The following is a 23222-nucleotide window of genomic DNA, read 5'->3' as shown; positions in this document are numbered from 1 at the left end:
ACTGTGTGTTTCCGGCCCCTGACATAGGTAATATAAGTGGTGGTCCAGTGTCGCTCGCGTGGAAGTCTCGTACGAGGGGAGCCGCACACAAGTCGTACCATAGAGTCGTAGAGCGTCGCTAGCTGGGCAGCAGTGCTCGCGCCTCTCACCAGCTCGTGGTCCAGTGTCGCTCGCGTGGAAGTCTCGTACGAGGGGAGCCGCACACAAGTCGTACCATAGAGTCGTAGAGCGTCGCTAGCTGGGCAGCAGTGCTCGCGCCTCTCACCAGCTCGTGGTCCAGTGTCGCTCGCGTGGAAGTCTCGTACGAGGGGAGCCGCACACAAGTCGTACCATAGAGTCGTAGAGCGTCGCTAGCTGGGCAGCAGTGCTCGCGCCTCTCACCAGCTCGTGGTCCAGTGTCGCTCGCGTGGAAGTCTCGTACGAGGGGAGCCGCACACAAGTCGTACCATAGAGTCGTAGAGCGTCGCTAGCTGGGCAGCAGTGCTCGCGCCTCTCACCAGCTCGTGGTCCAGTGTCGCTCGCGTGGAAGTCTCGTACGAGGGGAGCCGCACACAAGTCGTACCATAGAGTCGTAGAGCGTCGCTAGCTGGGCAGCAGTGCTCGCGCCTCTCACCAGCTCGTGGTCCAGTGTCGCTCGCGTGGAAGTCTCGTACGAGGGGAGCCGCACACAAGTCGTACCATAGAGTCGTAGAGCGTCGCTAGCTGGGCAGCAGTGCTCGCGCCTCTCACCAGCTCGTGGTCCAGTGTCGCTCGCGTGGAAGTCTCGTACGAGGGGAGCCGCACACAAGTCGTACCATAGAGTCGTAGAGCGTCGCTAGCTGGGCAGCAGTGCTCGCGCCTCTCACCAGCTCGTGGTCCAGTGTCGCTCGCGTGGAAGTCTCGTACGAGGGGAGCCGCACACAAGTCGTACCATAGAGTCGTAGAGCGTCGCTAGCTGGGCAGCAGTGCTCGCGCCTCTCACCAGCTCGTGGTCCAGTGTCGCTCGCGTGGAAGTCTCGTACGAGGGGAGCCGCACACAAGTCGTACCATAGAGTCGTAGAGCGTCGCTAGCTGGGCAGCAGTGCTCGCGCCTCTCACCAGCTCGTGGTCCAGTGTCGCTCGCGTGGAAGTCTCGTACGAGGGGAGCCGCACACAAGTCGTACCATAGAGTCGTAGAGCGTCGCTAGCTGGGCAGCAGTGCTCGCGCCTCTCACCAGCTCGTGGTCCAGTGTCGCTCGCGTGGAAGTCTCGTACGAGGGGAGCCGCACACAAGTCGTACCATAGAGTCGTAGAGCGTCGCTAGCTGGGCAGCAGTGCTCGCGCCTCTCACCAGCTCGTGGTCCAGTGTCGCTCGCGTGGAAGTCTCGTACGAGGGGAGCCGCACACAAGTCGTACCATAGAGTCGTAGAGCGTCGCTAGCTGGGCAGCAGTGCTCGCGCCTCTCACCAGCTCGTGGTCCAGTGTCGCTCGCGTGGAAGTCTCGTACGAGGGGAGCCGCACACAAGTCGTACCATAGAGTCGTAGAGCGTCGCTAGCTGGGCAGCAGTGCTCGCGCCTCTCACCAGCTCGTGGTCCAGTGTCGCTCGCGTGGAAGTCTCGTACGAGGGGAGCCGCACACAAGTCGTACCATAGAGTCGTAGAGCGTCGCTAGCTGGGCAGCAGTGCTCGCGCCTCTCACCAGCTCGTGGTCCAGTGTCGCTCGCGTGGAAGTCTCGTACGAGGGGAGCCGCACACAAGTCGTACCATAGAGTCGTAGAGCGTCGCTAGCTGGGCAGCAGTGCTCGCGCCTCTCACCAGCTCGTGGTCCAGTGTCGCTCGCGTGGAAGTCTCGTACGAGGGGAGCCGCACACAAGTCGTACCATAGAGTCGTAGAGCGTCGCTAGCTGGGCAGCAGTGCTCGCGCCTCTCACCAGCTCGTGGTCCAGTGTCGCTCGCGTGGAAGTCTCGTACGAGGGGAGCCGCACACAAGTCGTACCATAGAGTCGTAGAGCGTCGCTAGCTGGGCAGCAGTGCTCGCGCCTCTCACCAGCTCGTGGTCCAGTGTCGCTCGCGTGGAAGTCTCGTACGAGGGGAGCCGCACACGAGTCGTACCATAGAGTCGTAGAGCGTCGCTAGCTGGGCAGCAGTGCTCGCGCCTCTCACCAGCTCGTGGTCCAGTGTCGCTCGCGTGGAAGTCTCGTACGAGGGGAGCCGCACACGAGTCGTACCATAGAGTCGTAGAGCGTCGCTAGCTGGGCAGCAGTGCTCGCGCCTCTCACCAGCTCGTGGTCCAGTGTCGCTCGCGTGGAAGTCTCGTACGAGGGGAGCCGCACACGAGTCGTACCATAGAGTCGTAGAGCGTCGCTAGCTGGGCAGCAGTGCTCGCGCCTCTCACCAGCTCGTGGTCCAGTGTCGCTCGCGTGGAAGTCTCGTACGAGGGGAGCCGCACACAAGTCGTACCATAGAGTCGTAGAGCGTCGCTAGCTGGGCAGCAGTGCTCGCGCCTCTCACCAGCTCGTGGTCCAGTGTCGCTCGCGTGGAAGTCTCGTACGAGGGGAGCCGCACACAAGTCGTACCATAGAGTCGTAGAGCGTCGCTAGCTGGGCAGCAGTGCTCGCGCCTCTCACCAGCTCGTGGTCCAGTGTCGCTCGCGTGGAAGTCTCGTACGAGGGGAGCCGCACACAAGTCGTACCATAGAGTCGTAGAGCGTCGCTAGCTGGGCAGCAGTGCTCGCGCCTCTCACCAGCTCGTGGTCCAGTGTCGCTCGCGTGGAAGTCTCGTACGAGGGGAGCCGCACACAAGTCGTACCATAGAGTCGTAGAGCGTCGCTAGCTGGGCAGCAGTGCTCGCGCCTCTCACCAGCTCGTGGTCCAGTGTCGCTCGCGTGGAAGTCTCGTACGAGGGGAGCCGCACACAAGTCGTACCATAGAGTCGTAGAGCGTCGCTAGCTGGGCAGCAGTGCTCGCGCCTCTCACCAGCTCGTGGTCCAGTGTCGCTCGCGTGGAAGTCTCGTACGAGGGGAGCCGCACACAAGTCGTACCATAGAGTCGTAGAGCGTCGCTAGCTGGGCAGCAGTGCTCGCGCCTCTCACCAGCTCGTGGTCCAGTGTCGCTCGCGTGGAAGTCTCGTACGAGGGGAGCCGCACACAAGTCGTACCATAGAGTCGTAGAGCGTCGCTAGCTGGGCAGCAGTGCTCGCGCCTCTCACCAGCTCGTGGTCCAGTGTCGCTCGCGTGGAAGTCTCGTACGAGGGGAGCCGCACACAAGTCGTACCATAGAGTCGTAGAGCGTCGCTAGCTGGGCAGCAGTGCTCGCGCCTCTCACCAGCTCGTGGTCCAGTGTCGCTCGCGTGGAAGTCTCGTACGAGGGGAGCCGCACACGAGTCGTACCATAGAGTCGTAGAGCGTCGCTAGCTGGGCAGCAGTGCTCGCGCCTCTCACCAGCTCGTGGTCCAGTGTCGCTCGCGTGGAAGTCTCGTACGAGGGGAGCCGCACACAAGTCGTACCATAGAGTCGTAGAGCGTCGCTAGCTGGGCAGCAGTGCTCGCGCCTCTCACCAGCTCGTGGTCCAGTGTCGCTCGCGTGGAAGTCTCGTACGAGGGGAGCCGCACACAAGTCGTACCATAGAGTCGTAGAGCGTCGCTAGCTGGGCAGCAGTGCTCGCGCCTCTCACCAGCTCGTGGTCCAGTGTCGCTCGCGTGGAAGTCTCGTACGAGGGGAGCCGCACACAAGTCGTACCATAGAGTCGTAGAGCGTCGCTAGCTGGGCAGCAGTGCTCGCGCCTCTCACCAGCTCGTGGTCCAGTGTCGCTCGCGTGGAAGTCTCGTACGAGGGGAGCCGCACACGAGTCGTACCATAGAGTCGTAGAGCGTCGCTAGCTGGGCAGCAGTGCTCGCGCCTCTCACCAGCTCGTGGTCCAGTGTCGCTCGCGTGGAAGTCTCGTACGAGGGGAGCCGCACACAAGTCGTACCATAGAGTCGTAGAGCGTCGCTAGCTGGGCAGCAGTGCTCGCGCCTCTCACCAGCTCGTGGTCCAGTGTCGCTCGCGTGGAAGTCTCGTACGAGGGGAGCCGCACACAAGTCGTACCATAGAGTCGTAGAGCGTCGCTAGCTGGGCAGCAGTGCTCGCGCCTCTCACCAGCTCGTGGTCCAGTGTCGCTCGCGTGGAAGTCTCGTACGAGGGGAGCCGCACACAAGTCGTACCATAGAGTCGTAGAGCGTCGCTAGCTGGGCAGCAGTGCTCGCGCCTCTCACCAGCTCGTGGTCCAGTGTCGCTCGCGTGGAAGTCTCGTACGAGGGGAGCCGCACACAAGTCGTACCATAGAGTCGTAGAGCGTCGCTAGCTGGGCAGCAGTGCTCGCGCCTCTCACCAGCTCGTGGTCCAGTGTCGCTCGCGTGGAAGTCTCGTACGAGGGGAGCCGCACACAAGTCGTACCATAGAGTCGTAGAGCGTCGCTAGCTGGGCAGCAGTGCTCGCGCCTCTCACCAGCTCGTGGTCCAGTGTCGCTCGCGTGGAAGTCTCGTACGAGGGGAGCCGCACACAAGTCGTACCATAGAGTCGTAGAGCGTCGCTAGCTGGGCAGCAGTGCTCGCGCCTCTCACCAGCTCGTGGTCCAGTGTCGCTCGCGTGGAAGTCGCCCGCCGCGCCGCACCCAACCGCAGCACACGCAGGGTCGCCGGCAACCTGACCACGAGTCGCACTGTTACTGTATATATCAATAAGATAGCCAGGACAGTTACGTTACCGAAACACGAATGTGTTTAGCGTGTCTTTTTAGCGCAGCAACGTCGAAATAACGCATATTTAATTCGTAAAATTTTTCGACGACGACGTTATATTACTTATCAATGTAATTTGAAGCCGTTTTTTGTTTTTTTGTTTGCGAGCAAACACAAGTACTTTGTCTCTAGCCTTACGATTGACAGGGACAACAGAATGTTGGAAGTGAATGCAGCCAATATTGTTTTGATGACGCTATAGTATTAAGAACAAAAAATAATTATAAAAAGAACCTAAAAGTATGTCCAATTTTCTTTTTAATCCGAAATAGTAATTCTAAAATTAAAATATTTTTTACCTATTTAACACAGTGTCTACAGCAGAGTGGGTATGAGCAGTCACAAGCACACGCTGTTTAAGCGCCACCAACATTTGGATGAGCACACTTATTGTTTGTGTTTTACCTACAAATAAAAAGCAAAGGTATTATTGGTAGTAACACAATGCAACATTCTCCTCCACTAGTAAAATGAGTAATAAATAAAACGTTCAAATGAGCTGTGTATAATAATAAATAAGTTAATCTAAGTCTTGATATAAACAGTAAATTAATGTGTGACATATGCGAAATCATCACTCGTTTGGCACAATCGAAAGCTTCTCTTCTTCTTCTAAAGAAATCTTAAAGAAGAAACCATAAATTATACACACATCACACCCACACTATCATCGACACCACACTCTCTCACTCACGCACGCACTGTTAGGATGGCTCTCCGTTAGTCCTTTTTAAAAAAAACACTTTAATTACTGCTGCTAATTTATTTAATTATTGACAACAACTGTTCTTAAGGTAAGTCGGACTCGAACTGTCTTGAATACAATGGTCTTTTTAGTATAAAATAATGAAATTGGAAGCGACGGGGTTTATCGCTGACTAAACAGTTTTGTGTAAAATTTCCAGGCTTAACATACTGCATATGTTGCATTTTATTCATCTGTTCTGTCTCATTCATTATATTTGTTTATAACAGCACGCACGCACGCACGCACGCACGCACGCACGCACACTTTCGTACTACACACACCCATGCACACACGCTCTCACGCACACACTCACCGGTGCCGGGCAGGCCCCGCAGTAGCGCGTAGTGCTCTGCTGCTAACGCACGCAGCACGGCGCGCTGTTGTTCTATATTTAGAGATCGCATTAATTTAACACCCAGTTTACCGACTTCGCGAGGTAATTTAGAAGCAAACTCTGGCTTATCTTTTTCTATTATCAACCTGAAAAAAATAATGATCCACAAGTTACATTTCAATTTGTATTTAATACGATTGGTATTTAATCAAGTAATTAAATCAAAAGCAAAACTTCTTTGTTAAAATAGCATTCAAGAGCACTGTGGCATACTCACAAATATATACAAACTTTATACTGTCTAGACATTACATATCATTAATAGATATTTATTTTAAAAAATCCATACATACTAAAAAGATCATTTATATATTTAAACATTTTAACTGCGAAATATATTTTCTAGAATTCTAGATGTTTATTACTTTTATCATTTAACTATATAAATAAAATGTTAGTGAAAAAGGTTCATTAAAACATAATTCAAGGTAAATTTAAAGTGTTTATTAAAAAGAAATTAATAGATAAATTTTTCATTTGTAAAATGGCGATTCGAAAGTACTTTTGAAGTCTGTTTGAATAAAGTTATTTTGATTTGATTTATTAATCAACGAATAAAAAACACAAGATTTGACAATGTCTCCACTACAGTGTGTATTGTTTATAATTTAATATGTGGTATTCTTTAAGACAATTCATATACATACCTTCTCAATCGCGTTGCACGATCGCTATCTTCCATAAGCACACCTAAGTTCGTGAGATTCTGAACGGTTGTAGCATACGACTCGTACGTATCTATGTGATACACGGTTTGTTGATCGAGACGTCGGCTTAGATCTCTGTAACAATATTTAAAATACCTATATATATTATTGTCTTTGATTGTCTCTATTTAGTTCATCATCATCATTATAGCCTATACAGTCCACTGCTGGACATAGGCCTCCACAAGTTTACGCCAAAAATAACGTGAACTCATGTGTTTTGCCCATAGTCACCACGCTGGGCAGGCGGGTTGGCGACCGCAGGGCTGGCTTTGTCGCACCGAAGACGCTGCTGCCCGTCTTCGGCCTGTGTGTTTCAAAGCCAGCAGTTGGATGGTTATCCCGTCATCGGTCGGCTTCTCAAGTTCCAAGGTGGTAGTGGAACCTTGTTATCCCTTAGTCGCCTCTTACGACACCCACGGGAAGAGAGGGGGTGACTATGGTGGCTACTAATATTATAAAGCTGAAGAATTCGTATGTTTTGCTCTATATGTGTATTGTCATTGATTGTCCCTATTAGTTACAAACGTTAAAAAAAGAACACATTAGTTTCCGAATGCCATCTTTAGTCTGTGGATAAGCGTGTAGTTGCTGGCACAACGCCATCTAGTTTTCCTTTACGATGCCGGTTGCCTGAGCCTCGTTAATACGCTGATTGTATCTCCGATAAATGTACGTTAAAATATCAGCATCAGTACATGTTTGTAAAAAGCAGAAAATACATCAAAAAAAAAAAAAAAGTACATGTTTGTTTGTCAGTTTGAACGCGCTAATCTCAGGAACTGTTGGTTCGAATCGAAAGATTATTTTTTTGTGTCATATAGTCCATTTACTGAGAAAGACTATACGGATATAGGCGATATAATATTTAAGTACGTTTTTTCTTCAAATTAACGCGGATGAAACCACGGGGACATTTTGTTAATGTATAAAATATAATTATAATAAAACTACAGAAAAATATATGTTATTATAAAAATCGTACCACATATTAGGTATTTGATGAAGTGTTGGAATAGCGGTCACAACAGTGACTGTCACGGATTCGATAGCGGCTCGTGGCAAATTTGTATAGATAATAGTGATACGTTTATTTATTTATTATTTAAAAATATTTAAAAAAATAATATTACCTTTCTAAAAGTATATGTAATTCTACATTGTTTGATACAGTGACGACACCAGCAGCTATCCAGGGTCTGTCTTTTATGCTAACTATTGAAAAGTCACCTTCTTGAGGACCTTTTGGTGTTCTTGCATCTTTTAATGAGTTTACTTAAACAATGAAATAATAAAATTAAATGTACAGTAATTTTGTATTTATAGAAACTAGATACAAGTGAGAGCATTAAATAACATTATAACACATTCACTCATCATCATCACTTTAGCCTAATACAGTCCACTGCTTTTTTTTTTTTTTTTTTTTTTTTTTAACAAGTCATACATCCACGGGCTTATGAACCCATGTCCTTTTTTACTCTAATACATGCAAATTTTTATTTTTATTTTTTCTCTATTTCAAGGTAGGCGTTAGTCAATAACATCGCTGTTCAAGTCACTATGTTTGTTTTTAATGTCTCCAAAAGAGACGTGAGTCCACCGACCGGTTCTTAATCTAATCTATGGTACAAATTTTTTTTTTTTTTTTTTTTTTTGTTATTATTATTATTTCCTTATAATACTATACTTATATCTAGCTAAACATTATTTACATGCGTGATAATAGTTTTCTTAAATATATATATATTTTTAATATTATCTATATTACTACCAACGAGGAGTACTCCCAAGCCAAGCAACCTATTCCAATTTTATTTTGACATCTCGAGAATACTCTCAACGACGGCGGTGTCTCTATTATGAATCGCCATCTTGAGACTATGCCCGAGGATGTCTTTTTCCGTAGCCTCCGCCGCCCTCCCGACGAAACGACAGATCGCGTCATCCCTGTAGTCGGTGTAGTAGACACAGGCCTTGGTGTGTCTAGTCACCGCGACTATCGCGTGCGAAACGCTGTCATGTATTCGCAGCCTCCCACTCCTCGTCTGGATGACGATGACACTCTCACTCGTCTGGCCCTGCGCCTCGTGGATAGTCAAGACACGCGACCCCTCCCCTTTCCCGTATCCCCGGTCCACCAGCAACTTCTTCTCTTCCTGCGTGAAGACCAGGTATAGGGTCCAGTTCTGTCTTGCAGAGATTTGCGCGCCCGTGAAGCTTTCCACGCGCAGGGAACGGATTATTGGGCTTGAGCTATAAATATATTTGTAGACCTCGCTGATGGCGAAGGCGACATCCTTGGGGTTTCGGTGCGTACAAGACAGCTCCCACGATATGCCTGTTATCAGGGTTGGTCTGCTGTACCGCATCTTGAACAGGTTTTCCCTGTCGATGTACGGCAGCTGGTTAATATCTCCGATGAGGACCACCTTCTTGGCCCCTGATAGTCGGGCTGCCATCACTATGGCCCCGAAGTGGTTCATGAGGGCTTCATCTACCGTAAGACGGCTGATTTTTGCGCCCCCTCGAAAACCATTGACCAGTACGGAGGCCATAGTGCGCACCTTAGATTTGGCTTTAACGCCATAGCGGTGTGCCAGCTTCTCCTTAAGTTCTTTGGCAGCCTCGACGGTGGTCGTAATGACGACTTCCTCATCCTCATCGAATTCCTCGACTATGCGAGTTGTCTTGCCACATCCTGGAACCCCATTTATCCATTCCAGTGAAGGTAGCCCCCAGACCACGGAAGAATCATCGGCGTCACGGTCCCCCGTGATGGTTTGAGCCATCCGGAGTATCCGATCATCCAGCATTACTCTCGTGCATCTGGCCACTACCACCACCGGGTCCCCTGGTGGTGTAATGAAGATCTGAGGCTCTTGTTCCTGCCCCTCAGACTCGACCGCGCTCACGAAGCCTGCTGTGATGTTATATGCAGCCATATACCTCCCCGACATATTTCCTTTGAGTATCTGTCGAGTGTCGTTGTTGTAAATGGCTGCTTCGGCTTCTTCGAGTTCCACCTCCAGTAACTTTAGGTTGTTGTACTGGTAGGTCTGCATGATCTTATTGCATGTGGCCAGGTTCACCTCTCGGTTTGCCTTTGTTATGGCCAGGAACTCGGTAAGGGCATTTTGCGCGTGTTCAGATGGTGTGGACGCTGGTCGAAGTTTTGGTGGTGTTACTTGCCCCATATCGGCCCTTGTTCGAACAGTTGGTGGCGCCTCCGGGTGCTTCGAACTTTCGTCCTCGGTGAACCTTTCCAACGCCTTAATTTGCCGCTCTCTTGTATCGACCTGATTGGGGGACAAGTGGGGCGGTTTTTTGCCTCGTTTTGGGGAGATCGTCGATTGGATAAACTTCGCCATCGACATCAGGCTCGGTTTCGGTGTGGCTTTTGTCCGATTGCTTAACTCAGCCTTTTGGGCCTCGACCTGTTTCTGTAGGCGCTCCGATCCACTGGGTGTGGGCTCTTCAAGAGCCGGCGATGCGGGGGGTTTAGATGTCCTGATCTTGGGTTTTAGGTAGCCTAGATCCTCCCCCCTGTCTTCGTATATAATGACCTCGTTGTTCAGTGAGGCCTTTAGACACCCGTACCTGTCTGATACGTTGCCTTTGTCATACCCGACTCTCATTGAGTCCACACTGATCCTTCCGGGGGCCCCACCGGAGGCCTCGTCCAGCCGCTGTAGCCACAAACTTGACTGCGCAAAGGCAGACCTTTCTCCTTCCTCGAAAAGCACGATTGTTTTATTTTTCAACCGCACCAGACGGTAAATTAAGTCGTCCTTCAGTTTTTGCGCAAGCGCCTCGATCTTAGAGCGCTTTATGCTTGTGTTTAGCGTGCTACCTGTCATCAGCAGGGCAAGCCCCGGCGAGACCACCAGACGATCGTGACCTTCGGAGCGACAAAAACTCATTCCGACTCTCTCCGCTTCGCTGTCCATAAACAGAGCCACGCATCTGGTCTTTATTCCCACTTCACCGCTTCCTTTCCATTCTTTGAACAAGGCCACTGGTGTTTTGCTGTGAGTAGGTTGCGGAGGTACGTTTTTATTGGCTCTCTTCTGGAACAAACTCTGCAGAGAAGACGGTGTGGTCTGTGTTATTTGGCCACGCAGCGTTTGGGTATTCAGGGGCTGAGAAGCAGTTGCCCCAGGCTGGTAAACGGTATATGGGACACGGACCTGAACGTGTGTCGGTGTCTGTGTAATTGTGTTTGTGTTTGTGTTGGTAGTTGTTGTGACGGTACTGGCACTATGTGGTATGAATGCAGCCTGTGGTAGAGCGGTCGTGCTATTTCTTTTTGCAGCCGAGGAAGCGGCTTTTCTCGCAAATTTCAGGAAAGACGTTCTGCCCGGTTCATTTTCCAAGATGGTGCGGAGCGAGGTCTGGTCTAGTTTTGTCTGGAGTTTGAGTTCCAGAGCCAGCCTTTCTCTGCCGAACCTCGGACATTCCAGCAGAATGTGCAGAACTGTCTCCTGACAGTTTGAGTCGCAGATACACGAAGGGCTGTCCCTAAGGTGGAATCTGTGTAGATACGCCGCAAATCCTCCATGACCGGTCAGTACTTGTGTGTCGACCGGTGTTAGTGCCGATTTTCTTACCAGCTTGTAAGCGGTCTTTACGTCTGGTAGAAAGATTTTCGTGACCGAGCCAGTTACCGAAGAATTGTATCTTTCTTGCCACAACTCGACAGTCTCTTCACGTATCCGCCTTCTGACATACGACACTGGAACTTTGTTGTAGTCGGGTGCCGTCTTTTTCGTTAGGGCCGCCTTTTTAGCCAGTTCGTCCGCTCTTTCATTTCCCGGTGTACCTACGTGGGCCTTCAACCAAAAGAACCGCACCGTTCTATTGTCTTCTCGGATTTGCCTGATGCGACTCTTCATCTCAATGGCCAGAGGGTGGGTTACCGAAGGACTCCTTAGTAGATCAAGTGACGATCTAGAGTCGCTCAAGATGTTAATAGGGCTTTTTTTCGATTTCCTCGCCATGTCCACGGCTCGGAAGAGTGCGTACATCTCCGATTGGAAAACGGTGTTATGCGGTTCAAGCCGGAACGTGGAGTATCTTACTTCCTTGCCTTGATCCCACCACGTTAGGGCTGCTCCTACTTTGCCCTCTATTTTGCTACCGTCGGTGTAGATGTATGAGCCGACGATGTGGTGTTTTTCGAGGTCTTCAGGGTTCAGACTCTCCAAGCGCTCATACTCAGTTGGCATGAGTAGAGATGGATGGGGGTTTTGCATCGGACCCACCCTGCGCTCCAGCTCTCTGCCCGGTGGCAGAAGGTCCTCGCAGTGGCCTTTCTTAATTTTAAACAGCATGGCCGCTTCTCGGATCCGAAGGTCGAGTGGGAGCAGGCCTGAGAGGACGAGTGCCGATGTCAGAGACACCGTTCTGTACGCTTTGCATATTTTCTGTGCGAAGCCTCTTTGCAGTGAGTCTAGTTGCTTCCTTACAGACAACTTCTCTGCTGCTGAGGACCACGCGCTTGCCGCATACAGGACGATGGGCTCTATCACCGCCACGTATATGGTTCGGACTATTTCTCCGTTTAGACCCCAAGACACCTTCGCCGCGCGCGCTAAATGTTTATAAATGTTAGCCGCTTTCTTGCATACGGCGGCCACATGCGCATTGAATGTGAGCTTTGAGTCCAAAATGAGCCCCAGCAGTTTTATTTCTTCTACAAGCCTCAACTGAGTGCCGGACATGTGGACTATGGGGGTATCGTATTTTAGCTTCTTGGTCATTACCATCGCATTGGTTTTATGCGGTGCGAAGTTCAATTTATTACGTTTGCCCCAGTCCTGTACGGCCGCTAAGGTGGTTTCAGCCGAAGCTTGCAGGTTGCTGGTTTTCTGGCTCGAGAAAACGAGGACCACATCGTCCGCAAAGGCTTGGCAGTACACTCCCATGCTTTGTACCTCTCTCAGAAGCGAATCCAGGATAAGGTTCCAGAAGGTCGGTCCACCTATGGATCCCTGGACACATCCCTTCGTGGTTTCCCTCTCACAGGATGCTCTGGCATAGTTTACTATGACTCTTCGGTCCTTCAGATATGAGTCGACCAAGGCGTATAGGTTCCTCGGGCAATGTTTTTCTACTAGCTGTTTCTTGAGAGCTGGCCACCATGCGTTGTCGAAGGCGCCCTCTATATCGAGCGATACCAGAAGTACTATCTTTTTTAATTTAATTTCCCTCCTGATATGCCCGACTAAGTCGTAGAGGGCGTCCTCCGTTCCCTTTTGTGGCATGAATCCATACTGGCTGCGGTGCAGCGTAGGGAATAGTCTCCACTGAAGTCTACCTATTAACATTTTCTCGACTGTCTTTCCGAGTATCGACAGGAGTCCGATAGGTCTGTAGGACTTCGGGTGGGTGTAGTCTTCCTTGGCTGGTTTGCGGAGAATGCATACGTGGGCGACTTTCCACTGCTTGGGGAAGTGAGACAGCGATAGACATTTATTTGCCAATGCTAAAAACAACCCCACATCGCAGTTTATTGCCACCCTGCATATGTCAGATGTTAGTCCATCCGGACCTGGAGCTTTCTTTGGATTTTGGTTCAAGAGAACTTGTTCCAGCTCGGCAGCTGTAAAAGGTGGATCATCATCCGAAAGGTCTTGTAGCTCCGCAGGAGTTCTGTATTCTACGGCCTCTCTGACCTGTTTGTGATAGGCAGTTTCGGTTGTCACAGAGTCCATCGGGTAGAACGTGTTTGCTAGGAGTTCAGCCGATTGATCCGGTGAAAGTGTTTCGCCGACCTCGCTCCTTAGCAATGTGTCTTCGTTTCTGCGAGATGTTTTCCTGATGACTCTGTAAATACCGTCCCATACACTTTCACGGTCTTGTGCCGTACAGAACTCCTTCCAGCTTTGGGTGGCTGCTTCGCTTGCCGCTAGTTTGTATTTATCCCCAGCCAGTATGTATTCTTCTACAACGTAAGCCCTTCGGCTGGGTGCAGCATTTTTTATGCGACGTTTGTATTTTTTTGCTTCCCTTTTCAGGGAGTTAAGCTCAACAGACCACCATGGTGGTCTGGGGTCGCCTTTCCACGGCTTTATCTTCGGGATAGTTTTCTCGCAAGTGCGATGGATCGCGGAGACATAGTTATTGATGATATCCTCCAGTTCTTCTTTGTCCAGGACCTTAGAGACGCAACTCTGAGTTATGTTTTCTTCTGCAAGCTCGGACTTCAAGTTTGTGGTGAAATCTGTCCATCTCGCCTTATTGGTGTTGTATCTGCGAGTCGAGATTGGTTCTAGCGGTTTTAGAGGTCCCTCGGTACGCAGGTTGAACGTGATGGCGTTGTGATCAGACGTAATCAGATCTCTTTCCACCCTCCAGTTCTCCATTGCTGCAAGAAGGGACTGACTGGTCAGAGTCACGTCCACACAGCTCGAGTAAAGCTTGCCGCCTCTATAGGTCTCGAATGTAGGGATATTGCCTACATTGTGGATATGGAGGTCCATCTCGGTTATAAATCCGTGGAATTGTGCTCCTCGATGATTTTCGGAGCTGCTGCCCCACCAGTGACTCCAGGCATTCACGTCACCTGCCACTATAAGATGATGAGTGGAGATTTTTGTGGTTGCCGCTCTCAGCTGCTGTAGATAGGTTTCCATATCTTGGTCCCCTTCAAAGTACACGGACAGTAACCCGAGCTCGAGCTTGCCGGCCTTTACAAAGACCGCTACCAGGTTTTCGGTGACGATCTGGGGGTCGTGAATGACTTCCACATTGTCACCGAAGACGACGATTGCTGCCTTAACTGGTTTCTGGCGGCCCAGGGTGCACTGGATGATTTTCGCACCCGGGTATTGTCTCATTTCACCCGTTCTACCGATGTACGGTTCTTGGACTAAGGCGAAAGATATTCTCCTTTCTGCGGCCACCTGACGCAGCTCATCCGTAGCCAGTTTCGAGCGCTGCAGGTTTACCTGTATAAAGCGTAAAGCGCAGCCTGTTTTGTCCGCATCTTCGTTGGGAGCCACTACTTTGGCCTCCGGGTCACCCTCAGCAATATTGGACCCTCGATCTAGCTATGTTGTCCCATTTTTGTCGTTCCTGGCACTCTGTGCTGTATGCAGTGTGAGCTAGGTCAGCGCCTGCCCTTTTGGCCCTGGAGCAGTTCACGCATCCAGGTTGTTCGTTCTTAGCCCTCGATGGACAGTTCCCCCCCGTATGCTCGCCGCCGCAGTAGCTGCAAACATCTTTTTCCTGCTTGCAGAGTGCCCTGGTGTGACCGTAGCTTAGGCACTTCATGCATTCAGTCCACTGCTGGACATAGGCCTCCACAAGTTCCCGCCAAAAATGGAGGCAACTCATGTCTTTTGCCCATGGTCACCACGCTGGGCAGGCGGGGTGGTGGTTATAACACATTACAAGACAAATATTAAACAAACTCTCTGGTGCGTCGGGCTTGTACGCGCCTAAACACCGTCGGTTTGCGGGTTCATCTCCCGCTCGGGATAGATATTCGTATTTGCACAAATATTTCTTTCCTATATGTATGTCAGTTCTTGGAAGGTCTCCCCACCGTGCCTCGGAGTGCACGTAAACAACTAAAGAATCTTCTTGTAGAATGTTTTTCATTGTATTGGGGCTTTTGCGCCGGCATTCGTAGTCTTCACCGTGTGTTCTTTAGTTGTTTGCGGCAGTAAGTATTAATGTTTCACTTTATCAACGTTTTAGGGATTAAGAAAAATAGTATTGAACGGTAATGCAGAAGTACGTTGCCAAAGTAGCTCGTACATTAAGACAAAGCAAAATATAAAATATCGGCCAAGTGCGAGTCGGACTCGCGCAAAAATAGCCAAAATGGCGTTTTTTGTATGGGAGCCTCCCTTAAATATTTATTTTATTTTGTTTTTAGTATTTGCTGTTATACCGGCAAAAGAAACACATAATTTGTGAAAATCTCAACTGCCTAGCTATCGCGGTTCTTGACACAAACGGACGGACGGACAGATGGGCAGAGTGACAGACGGGCAGACGGGCAGACGGACACAGACGGACGGACAGACAGCGAAATCTCAGTAAGAGGGTCCCGTTTTCCCCCTTTGGGTACGGAACTCTAAAGAGGGCTAGGAATTTTTTTTCATGTGTAATGTGATCAAAATACACATATAACACCTACAGAACCTCTCATCTGAAGGAACGCAGTTAGAATTCGAATACCCTATATACTTACTACTATGATCAAGTTGTCTACTAAAAACATGTAAGAGCTTATCGCCCAAATCTGATACACCTTTTAACTTCAAGTTAGCAGCGCACACACCGCGTTTTGACCTGAAAACAAATAAAAATAATTATTTTTTTTATTACTCTGGTCGCGTTAAGATGTAAGGTTATGTCATCGGAGATATGAAAACGACTGGATCTATTCTAATCTTATTTATTACTGAACTCATCTCAAACATTACACATTATTATATATGTACTTATTAAGGCACTCTTACGCTACTACTACATATAATATCTATATAACATTTACTTACACACTACACGCCCACCGGCAAAAAAAATAAAAATAATGGATTACATTTATTTTTATTTGAGTAAAAAGGTATATTAATTTATATAAGTATATGAATTAAAACAAAATAATTAATAATTAAAAGATATTAAACATATTAATAGGATTACATTAGTATTATAATATTGATTACATTTTTATCATTCTAAACATATGATAGTTAATTTGAAATTAAATTTAACACATTTACTTAGGTATTAAATTACATAGGTACATTTTCAATGGCAAAAGAATAAAATAAACAAATACAATAAAACAAATCATTTGGTATAATATGGTCTAGTTCTATTTTTATGTACTATTAATTCTTTACCTTTATATTGTATTTTTACATTAGGATTACAATCTTCTATTACTCTATATGGTCCAATGTACAAAGGATCCAATTTGTTTACATTTTGTTCATTCCTAAGTAGTATCATGTCACCTGTACTATATGTTATAGGATTATTATAGGAATCATATTTACATTTTCTAATTTGTTTACTGCTAATTAAATTTTTTCTTGCATCATACTGTGATTTTTGTAGTCTATATCTAAGTTGTTGCGGATAGTCGTCTGGATTATACAGAGGCGCAACATCTGATGTTAAATTACTAGGTAAATTACATATTTTTCCGAAAACGAGTTCGTATGGAGTATATTTAGTTGATGTGTGTACGGTCGTGTTAAAAGCGAAGCACCAATATGGTAACCATGAACTCCAATTTTGTGGTTCATTGTCTGTTTGTATGCGAAGGAATGACATTAAATTTTTATGGGTATTTTCTAAGCTTCCTATTGACTGATGATGATACGCTGTCGAAGATATTTGATTGATTTTAAGCATTTTACACACTTCATTCATTACATTCGAAATGAACTCCGTGCCCCGATCAGATATAATGTTTCTCGGAATTCCATAGCGTAAAATAAAATTATTAATAAAAGCTGTTGCCACTGAAATTGTATCCTTATTTCTTAACGGATAAGCTTCTACGTACTTACTAAGATCACACTGTAATGTGAGAATATATTTATAATTATCACTATCCTTACTTAAGGGCCCAACTAAATCTAAGTATATCCTATCGAAAGCCGAATATCCCGTATCGGTAAGGACCATTGGCTCTTTAATATATTTAAAATGTTTCTGACGTTTACATTTATCGCAGCGATTTACGAAATCCGCGATATCTTTTTCTAATTTCGGCCAAAAGTAACGACGTTTTATGTTACTTATCATACGACGTATACCGGCGTGACCACTACTCGGTAGTAAGTGGTAATCATTTAATATTACACGTTTCGTATCGTGATCACTTATCACTTTTACACCTTTTAAAATATATAAACGCGGTCCGGACCAGTTAGGTGCAATGTCTATACTCTGACTTAAGTCTTTTATTAATGTGCTGTTCTCATCATTTTGTATTACATACACATTATTAATTTTTATTTTTCTACAGTAATCCGCCAACTTCCTTACAAAGGCATCTCGTGCGCATTGTAATCGGAAATATGGGTTTACTATTAAAATACCATTTGATGCATCATAATTAAATAAATTTTTATTTTGTCCTTTTAAGAACTTTAAACTTTTCCATTGTTTTTTATTTAAAAATCTTAACTCAGTACACTCCTCTGGTTTTTTAAGCAACTCCATAACTCTTGGGTGATCAGTCCAATCGTTAGCAGTTCGCTCGGAAACCTCGGGGTTGTAACCGACATTCTCTAAACTCTTTTCATTCATTTTCTTCCTTTGAGCTCTCGTCAACACTGACACAACATGTTGATTTATTTCCTTCAATTCCTCACTAGTTATTCGGATACGTGACAACGCATCTGCAGCTACATTGTCAGTACCTTTAACATATTCTATTATATAGTCATACTCCTCTAAGAGTAAACGAAATTTTGTCAAACGACTAGATGGATTTGTTTGATTGAATAAATAAATCAACGGTTTGTGATCAGTTCTTATAATAAATTTTCTTCCGAACAGATACGGCCTAAAATACTTTACGGACCACACGATAGCGAGCAACTCTTTTTCTATCGTGGGATACCTAATTTCCGCTTTATTGAGACTACGGCTAGCAAACGCTACGGGTCTGTTGTCATTATTGCATAATACGGATCCGATTGCATATCCAGACGCATCTGTTTGTAAAATAAACGTGTTGTCGTCATCAAAATTCGGATATTGTAATATAGGTGGAGACATTAATGACTTTTTTAAAAATTCAAAAGATTTTTTACATTCATCTGACCATTCAAAATGAACATACTTTCGACACAACCTATTAAGAGGTAAACATATTTCCGCAAAATTTGGTATAAATTTTCTATAAAAATTAACGAACGCTACAAATCTTTTTGTTTCTTCAGCATTTTTTGGAACGGGATAATTTTTTATTATATTTATTTTTTCTAAATCTGGTTTTATTCCTTCAGAAGAAACAACGTGACCTAATAATTGTATTTCTTTTCTTAAGAAATCGCATTTACTCGGATTAAGTTTTAAATTAACTTTTCGCAGTCTAATTAAAATATCTATCAAATTTTTGTTATGCATTTCTAAATTACGTCCGAAACAAATTAAATTATCTAAATAAACAAACAATTTGTCGTAAGTAAGACCTGACATAGCAATTGTCATTAACCGGGAAAAAGCACTAGGGCTAATTTTTAAACCCATAGGTAAGCGCGTCATCTGATATTGTCCAGAAGGTGTAGTAAATGCTGTGTATTTTCTACTTTCTGGTTTTAATTTTACCTGATAATAAGCTTGTGACAAATCTAACTGTGAAAAATACATTGAACCTGACAAAGAATCTAAAATATCGTTAATATTAGGCAGAGGAAATTTATCGTCTAAAGTTCTAGAATTTAATTTTCGAAAATCTATAACAAATCTCCACTTCTTTGAATTATCATCGGATTTTTTCGGAACCAGTAAGACAGGACTCGACCACTCGCTTTTTGCTGGTTCAATTATATTTTCAGAAAGCATTTTCTTAACTTGTGTTTCAATTTCCTCACGTTGAGAAAATGGTAACCTGTACTGTTTAGTATAAACTGGGTCTGCACCTGGCTTTAGCTGTATGCTTTGATCGTAAAGGTTAGTGGTGGATAATTTATCCTTAGGCAAGTGAAAAACATCTGAAAACTTTGCACATATGTTTTGAATTGATGACGTTTCCTCGCTATTTAAATGGTCAAAATTTATAAGGTTCAATAAAATGCGCACCCTGTCTCCGTCAATATTACAATTTCGTTCAAAGTTACAAATATTATAATCCGATAATAAATGTACCTCTGGTCTAAAATAATTAATATCTACTTGTGTTTCGCGTGTATTTAATATCTGTATATAAACTTGTCCATTATTCGGCCTACAAATGCTTCCGGCTATAAAAACTCCATCGCATAATTGATACGGTAAAATTACACAATCCTCGTTAAAACTAGTCTCCAATGTAAATATCTTTTCGCATCTCGGTGGAATGCTCAAAAAAAAGCTTTTATTTCCTATACAATTATTTATCATAGGTAAGGTTATAATATTGTTATTTTTACTAATAGTAATCGTATTATTTTCGAAATTTAAAATAGCGTTATACTTGTTCATAAAATCTATACCTATAATACCATCTCTAATACCAGGCAAAGTTTTCATAACATAAAACTTGTGTACGAATTCCTGATCATTTATGGTCAACGTAATGAAAACATAGCCTAACGTTTGCACTTTGCCTCCTATGCCATTTATGTAAATGCATTCCTTATGAATTGGAATGTTCCACTGTGCTACCGTGTTGTATTTCAATACGGATAATGATGCTCCGGAATCTATAAGCAAACTATATTTGGCACCTTGTATTAAAAATTCTACCGAGCTATTATTGTTACACGCATAAATGAAATGATTATCGAAAAAACTGCAACGAATTATCTCTACATTCTTCCGAATTAGCCTTGTTACGATTTTCGTCGTTAAAGTTCATATTATTAATGCCTGTTTCGATTACGTGTACATTATTAGTACGCGTATATGTACGTCCAGGCCTGCCGCGATTTGAACGAGTCGATCCGCGCTGCATATTAGTCTTACGATAATTTCCAGACTGATTCTGAAAATAATTGTGTGGTGGCCTATTAAAAGATACTCTATTATTACCCCTACGTATATATCTATCGTTCGTACGATTAGGGCGTCCATTATCAAATTTACGGTAATTACCGCGATTTTTAAAATAATAACCTTGGTAGCCAATATAAGCTATATCGTGCGATTGAGGACGATTGTATGACAACTCCTCGTCTTGCGCAGCTCTGATAGTATCTTTCAAGGTGTCATAATTACGCGCCGATAGAATAGTACGGATTTCACGGTTTCGTAACCCGTCAATAAAACTTTTTATGGCGATTTTCTCATTTTGAGGACGTAGTATTTTATACGCATTTTGATCACCATCCGCTTGTGCGACCGTCAAATCCACAAAAAGTTGTTCAACTTTAGACCCATACTTGTCTAAAGTCAAACCATTTTGACTAATAAACGACAATTCCTTATGTATAGCTGTACTCGACTTTTTGGTGAGCAGATGCTGACGCATGTCTCTAATAAGCGAGTCACAACTATCATACGAAGTAGACATTCGTAGTTTTGCATTTTCGTGTAATCTCGTCTTTAAAATAAATTTAATGAGCATTTGCTTACTTTCTATAGAGAGTGACGAGCTATACAATTCTATGGCATCTATCAAGGATTTGGTGACGTTTTCATCCCCGTTCATAATCGGTAATAAAGCGACAGCAGTTCGATAATCAAAAGACTCCATAGTTGCTTCGTTTTGAATTTCGACCGTACACTCAGCACTATAAGACTGAGAACTATATGACAATAGTTCTAATATTTTGAATCAAATCACAGTATGATTGAATTTCTTGTAAAATATTACCACTAAATTGTTTATTTTCAATTTGTTCTGACAAAATGTTCATACATTCATCAAATTGACATTTTAATAAAGTAGCTTCATCTAACTTTCTTTTTTAAATATTTAACGTTCTTTTAACATAACTAAGCTTTGTTAAATTTTCTTTAATATTTTTTAACTTATTATATATATCTTTAAGTTCATTTGCCATAACATAAAAAAAATATATTTATATAAAATTAAAATATTACTTAATTATAAACATAAAATTAAAATAAAATCAGGCTAAAATTAGGTCCCCTCTTAATTAATTAATTTAACGATAGAACTCTCATCACTGCACTTTTCACTAAATGCTTTTTTGGTTTTTACAATAACAAATCACTTACTGCTCGGGAGTCTCATACCGGCTTCCTGGTGGTGGTGCTCGGGCTCCTGGCGTTGCTGGCGGCACTCGTAGCAGACACGAGCCTCCGGCGTAAATCGTCGGAATGACCTTCTGAGGTTTTGGGCTAAAACCTCATTACGAATCCACGAGAATGGCATCTTTGGTAGCCGAAGCCGAATTTGAAGCGCCACTATTTTGTGTAATAAAAACGTCTTCTTTCTGAATATCTGACCGGCACATCGCGAAAATTTAATAAAACTATTAATTTTGTAAGAATTTAAAATTTCGCGACCGGACTAGGCAGCCCGTCTCGGATGGCAGGGTCGCCATGTAAGGTTATGTCATCGGAGATATGAAAACGACTGGATCTATTCTAATCTTATTTATTACTGAACTCATCTCAAACATTACACATTATTATATATGTACTTATTAAGGCACTCTTACGCTACTACTACATATAATATCTATATAACATTTACTTACACACTACAAAGAAATAAGTAACTCATCATTGTCACGACTATTGATTTGTTGAATACCTTCAACTTGTAAATTTGCACACGCATTCTAATTTACTGCAATTTAATTGGTCGAGGGCAATGGCTAAGCTAACTGATAGCTATGACTTACTATTTTTTTAACTCGAATAGACTGTATGACTGAATAAAGCAAATTTTATATAAAAAACAAAGACAAGGGCAGTTAGTTATTGTGGAATTCGTCTAAAAGGCCGGTTCCTATATACAAAAAAACGACTCGTATTGCTCACAATTCGTTCAATTCCGCAGACATGTTCGAAATTGAACAATTCGTAAGTATGATGTTATAATGTTCCGATGAACTGTTAATATATGGCGAGTGATCAAAAATACACTATTTTTTTTATAAATGTCACAGTCATGTCTTTGGGGGTGCGAAGAACAAGATGTTCAGTTCCTCGTTCGCCACCGCAAAGGGAGGATCCTCCAACCAGACGGATGTTGTGTCTGGCGGGCTAACGCCCCGACGGTTGTTGTCGGGATCTTGTATATATACTTAATCACTTTGAAAACTCTGATAGCGCGATGTAGCATACGTCAGTTTTTCTCTAATTACGTAGTTTTCGTAGTCGTTCGTATTTCACGTGATAGATGTCGCCACATGTCTATTGACATTTACACACAAACAGTTGATTCTAATTACTTCAAAACAAACCCTGCTACTGCTCCGGGGGTTATGGGTTCTGCAATCTACGAAAACGGGCTAGTTTATCACGAATGATTCAGCCTGTAACATGCCACAGCTAGGCATAGGCCTTTCTCCATGTAGGAGAAGGATTGGAACTAAATCCACCACACTGCTCCACTGCGGATTGGCGACTATTTATTCTACATTTTGCTGATTATTTTGTAAATTGCGCTATATTATCTGCTCACCGTTTCTCTACACTGTCAGTCCACAGAGCGTGCAGGGGGGAGGCTGTCATCTGTTCTCTTTCCTCCAGCCTCAACAAACTTGTCCAGTGTAGGAAGTACTTTATGTGGCCAGGACAGAGGTGTCCTAGGGCCTCGTTCTTTAACTTTGCTAACGGATGGGATTCTGACACTTCTGGACCTTCTGTATGCCTGTTACATAGAAATCTATATATATATATATATATATATATATATATATATATATATATATATATATATATAAAAATGAATCCCTATTTCCCTTGAAGACACCATCACGCGTGAACAGCTGGACCGATTTCGCTAATTCTTTTTTTGTTGTGTTTGTTATTGTCA

General features: G+C 44.8%; 1 protein-coding gene across 1 annotated transcript in view; it reads right to left on the bottom strand.

Moving 5' to 3' along the window:
* Positions 1 to 23222, bottom strand: part of LOC123663639 (DNA replication ATP-dependent helicase/nuclease DNA2) — a 38903-nt gene that overhangs the window by 4316 nt on the left and 11365 nt on the right. The window contains exons 12-18 of the mRNA XM_045598307.1: positions 22869 to 23057; positions 15792 to 15889; positions 7717 to 7858; positions 6524 to 6658; positions 5796 to 5962; positions 5034 to 5139; positions 4507 to 4639 (exon numbers count right to left, since the gene is read on the bottom strand). Of these exons, the coding sequence (XP_045454263.1) occupies positions 4507 to 4639; positions 5034 to 5139; positions 5796 to 5962; positions 6524 to 6658; positions 7717 to 7858; positions 15792 to 15889; positions 22869 to 23057 (970 nt within the window). The remainder of the gene's footprint in view (positions 1 to 4506; positions 4640 to 5033; positions 5140 to 5795; positions 5963 to 6523; positions 6659 to 7716; positions 7859 to 15791; positions 15890 to 22868; positions 23058 to 23222) is intronic.

Source organism: Melitaea cinxia, chromosome 20 (assembly GCF_905220565.1).
Source record: "Melitaea cinxia chromosome 20, ilMelCinx1.1, whole genome shotgun sequence".
In the NCBI taxonomy this organism is placed as follows: Eukaryota; Metazoa; Arthropoda; class Insecta; order Lepidoptera; family Nymphalidae; genus Melitaea; species Melitaea cinxia.
Note: the sequence above shows the minus strand (reverse complement) of the source record. Positions and strands in the feature narration are given on the sequence as shown.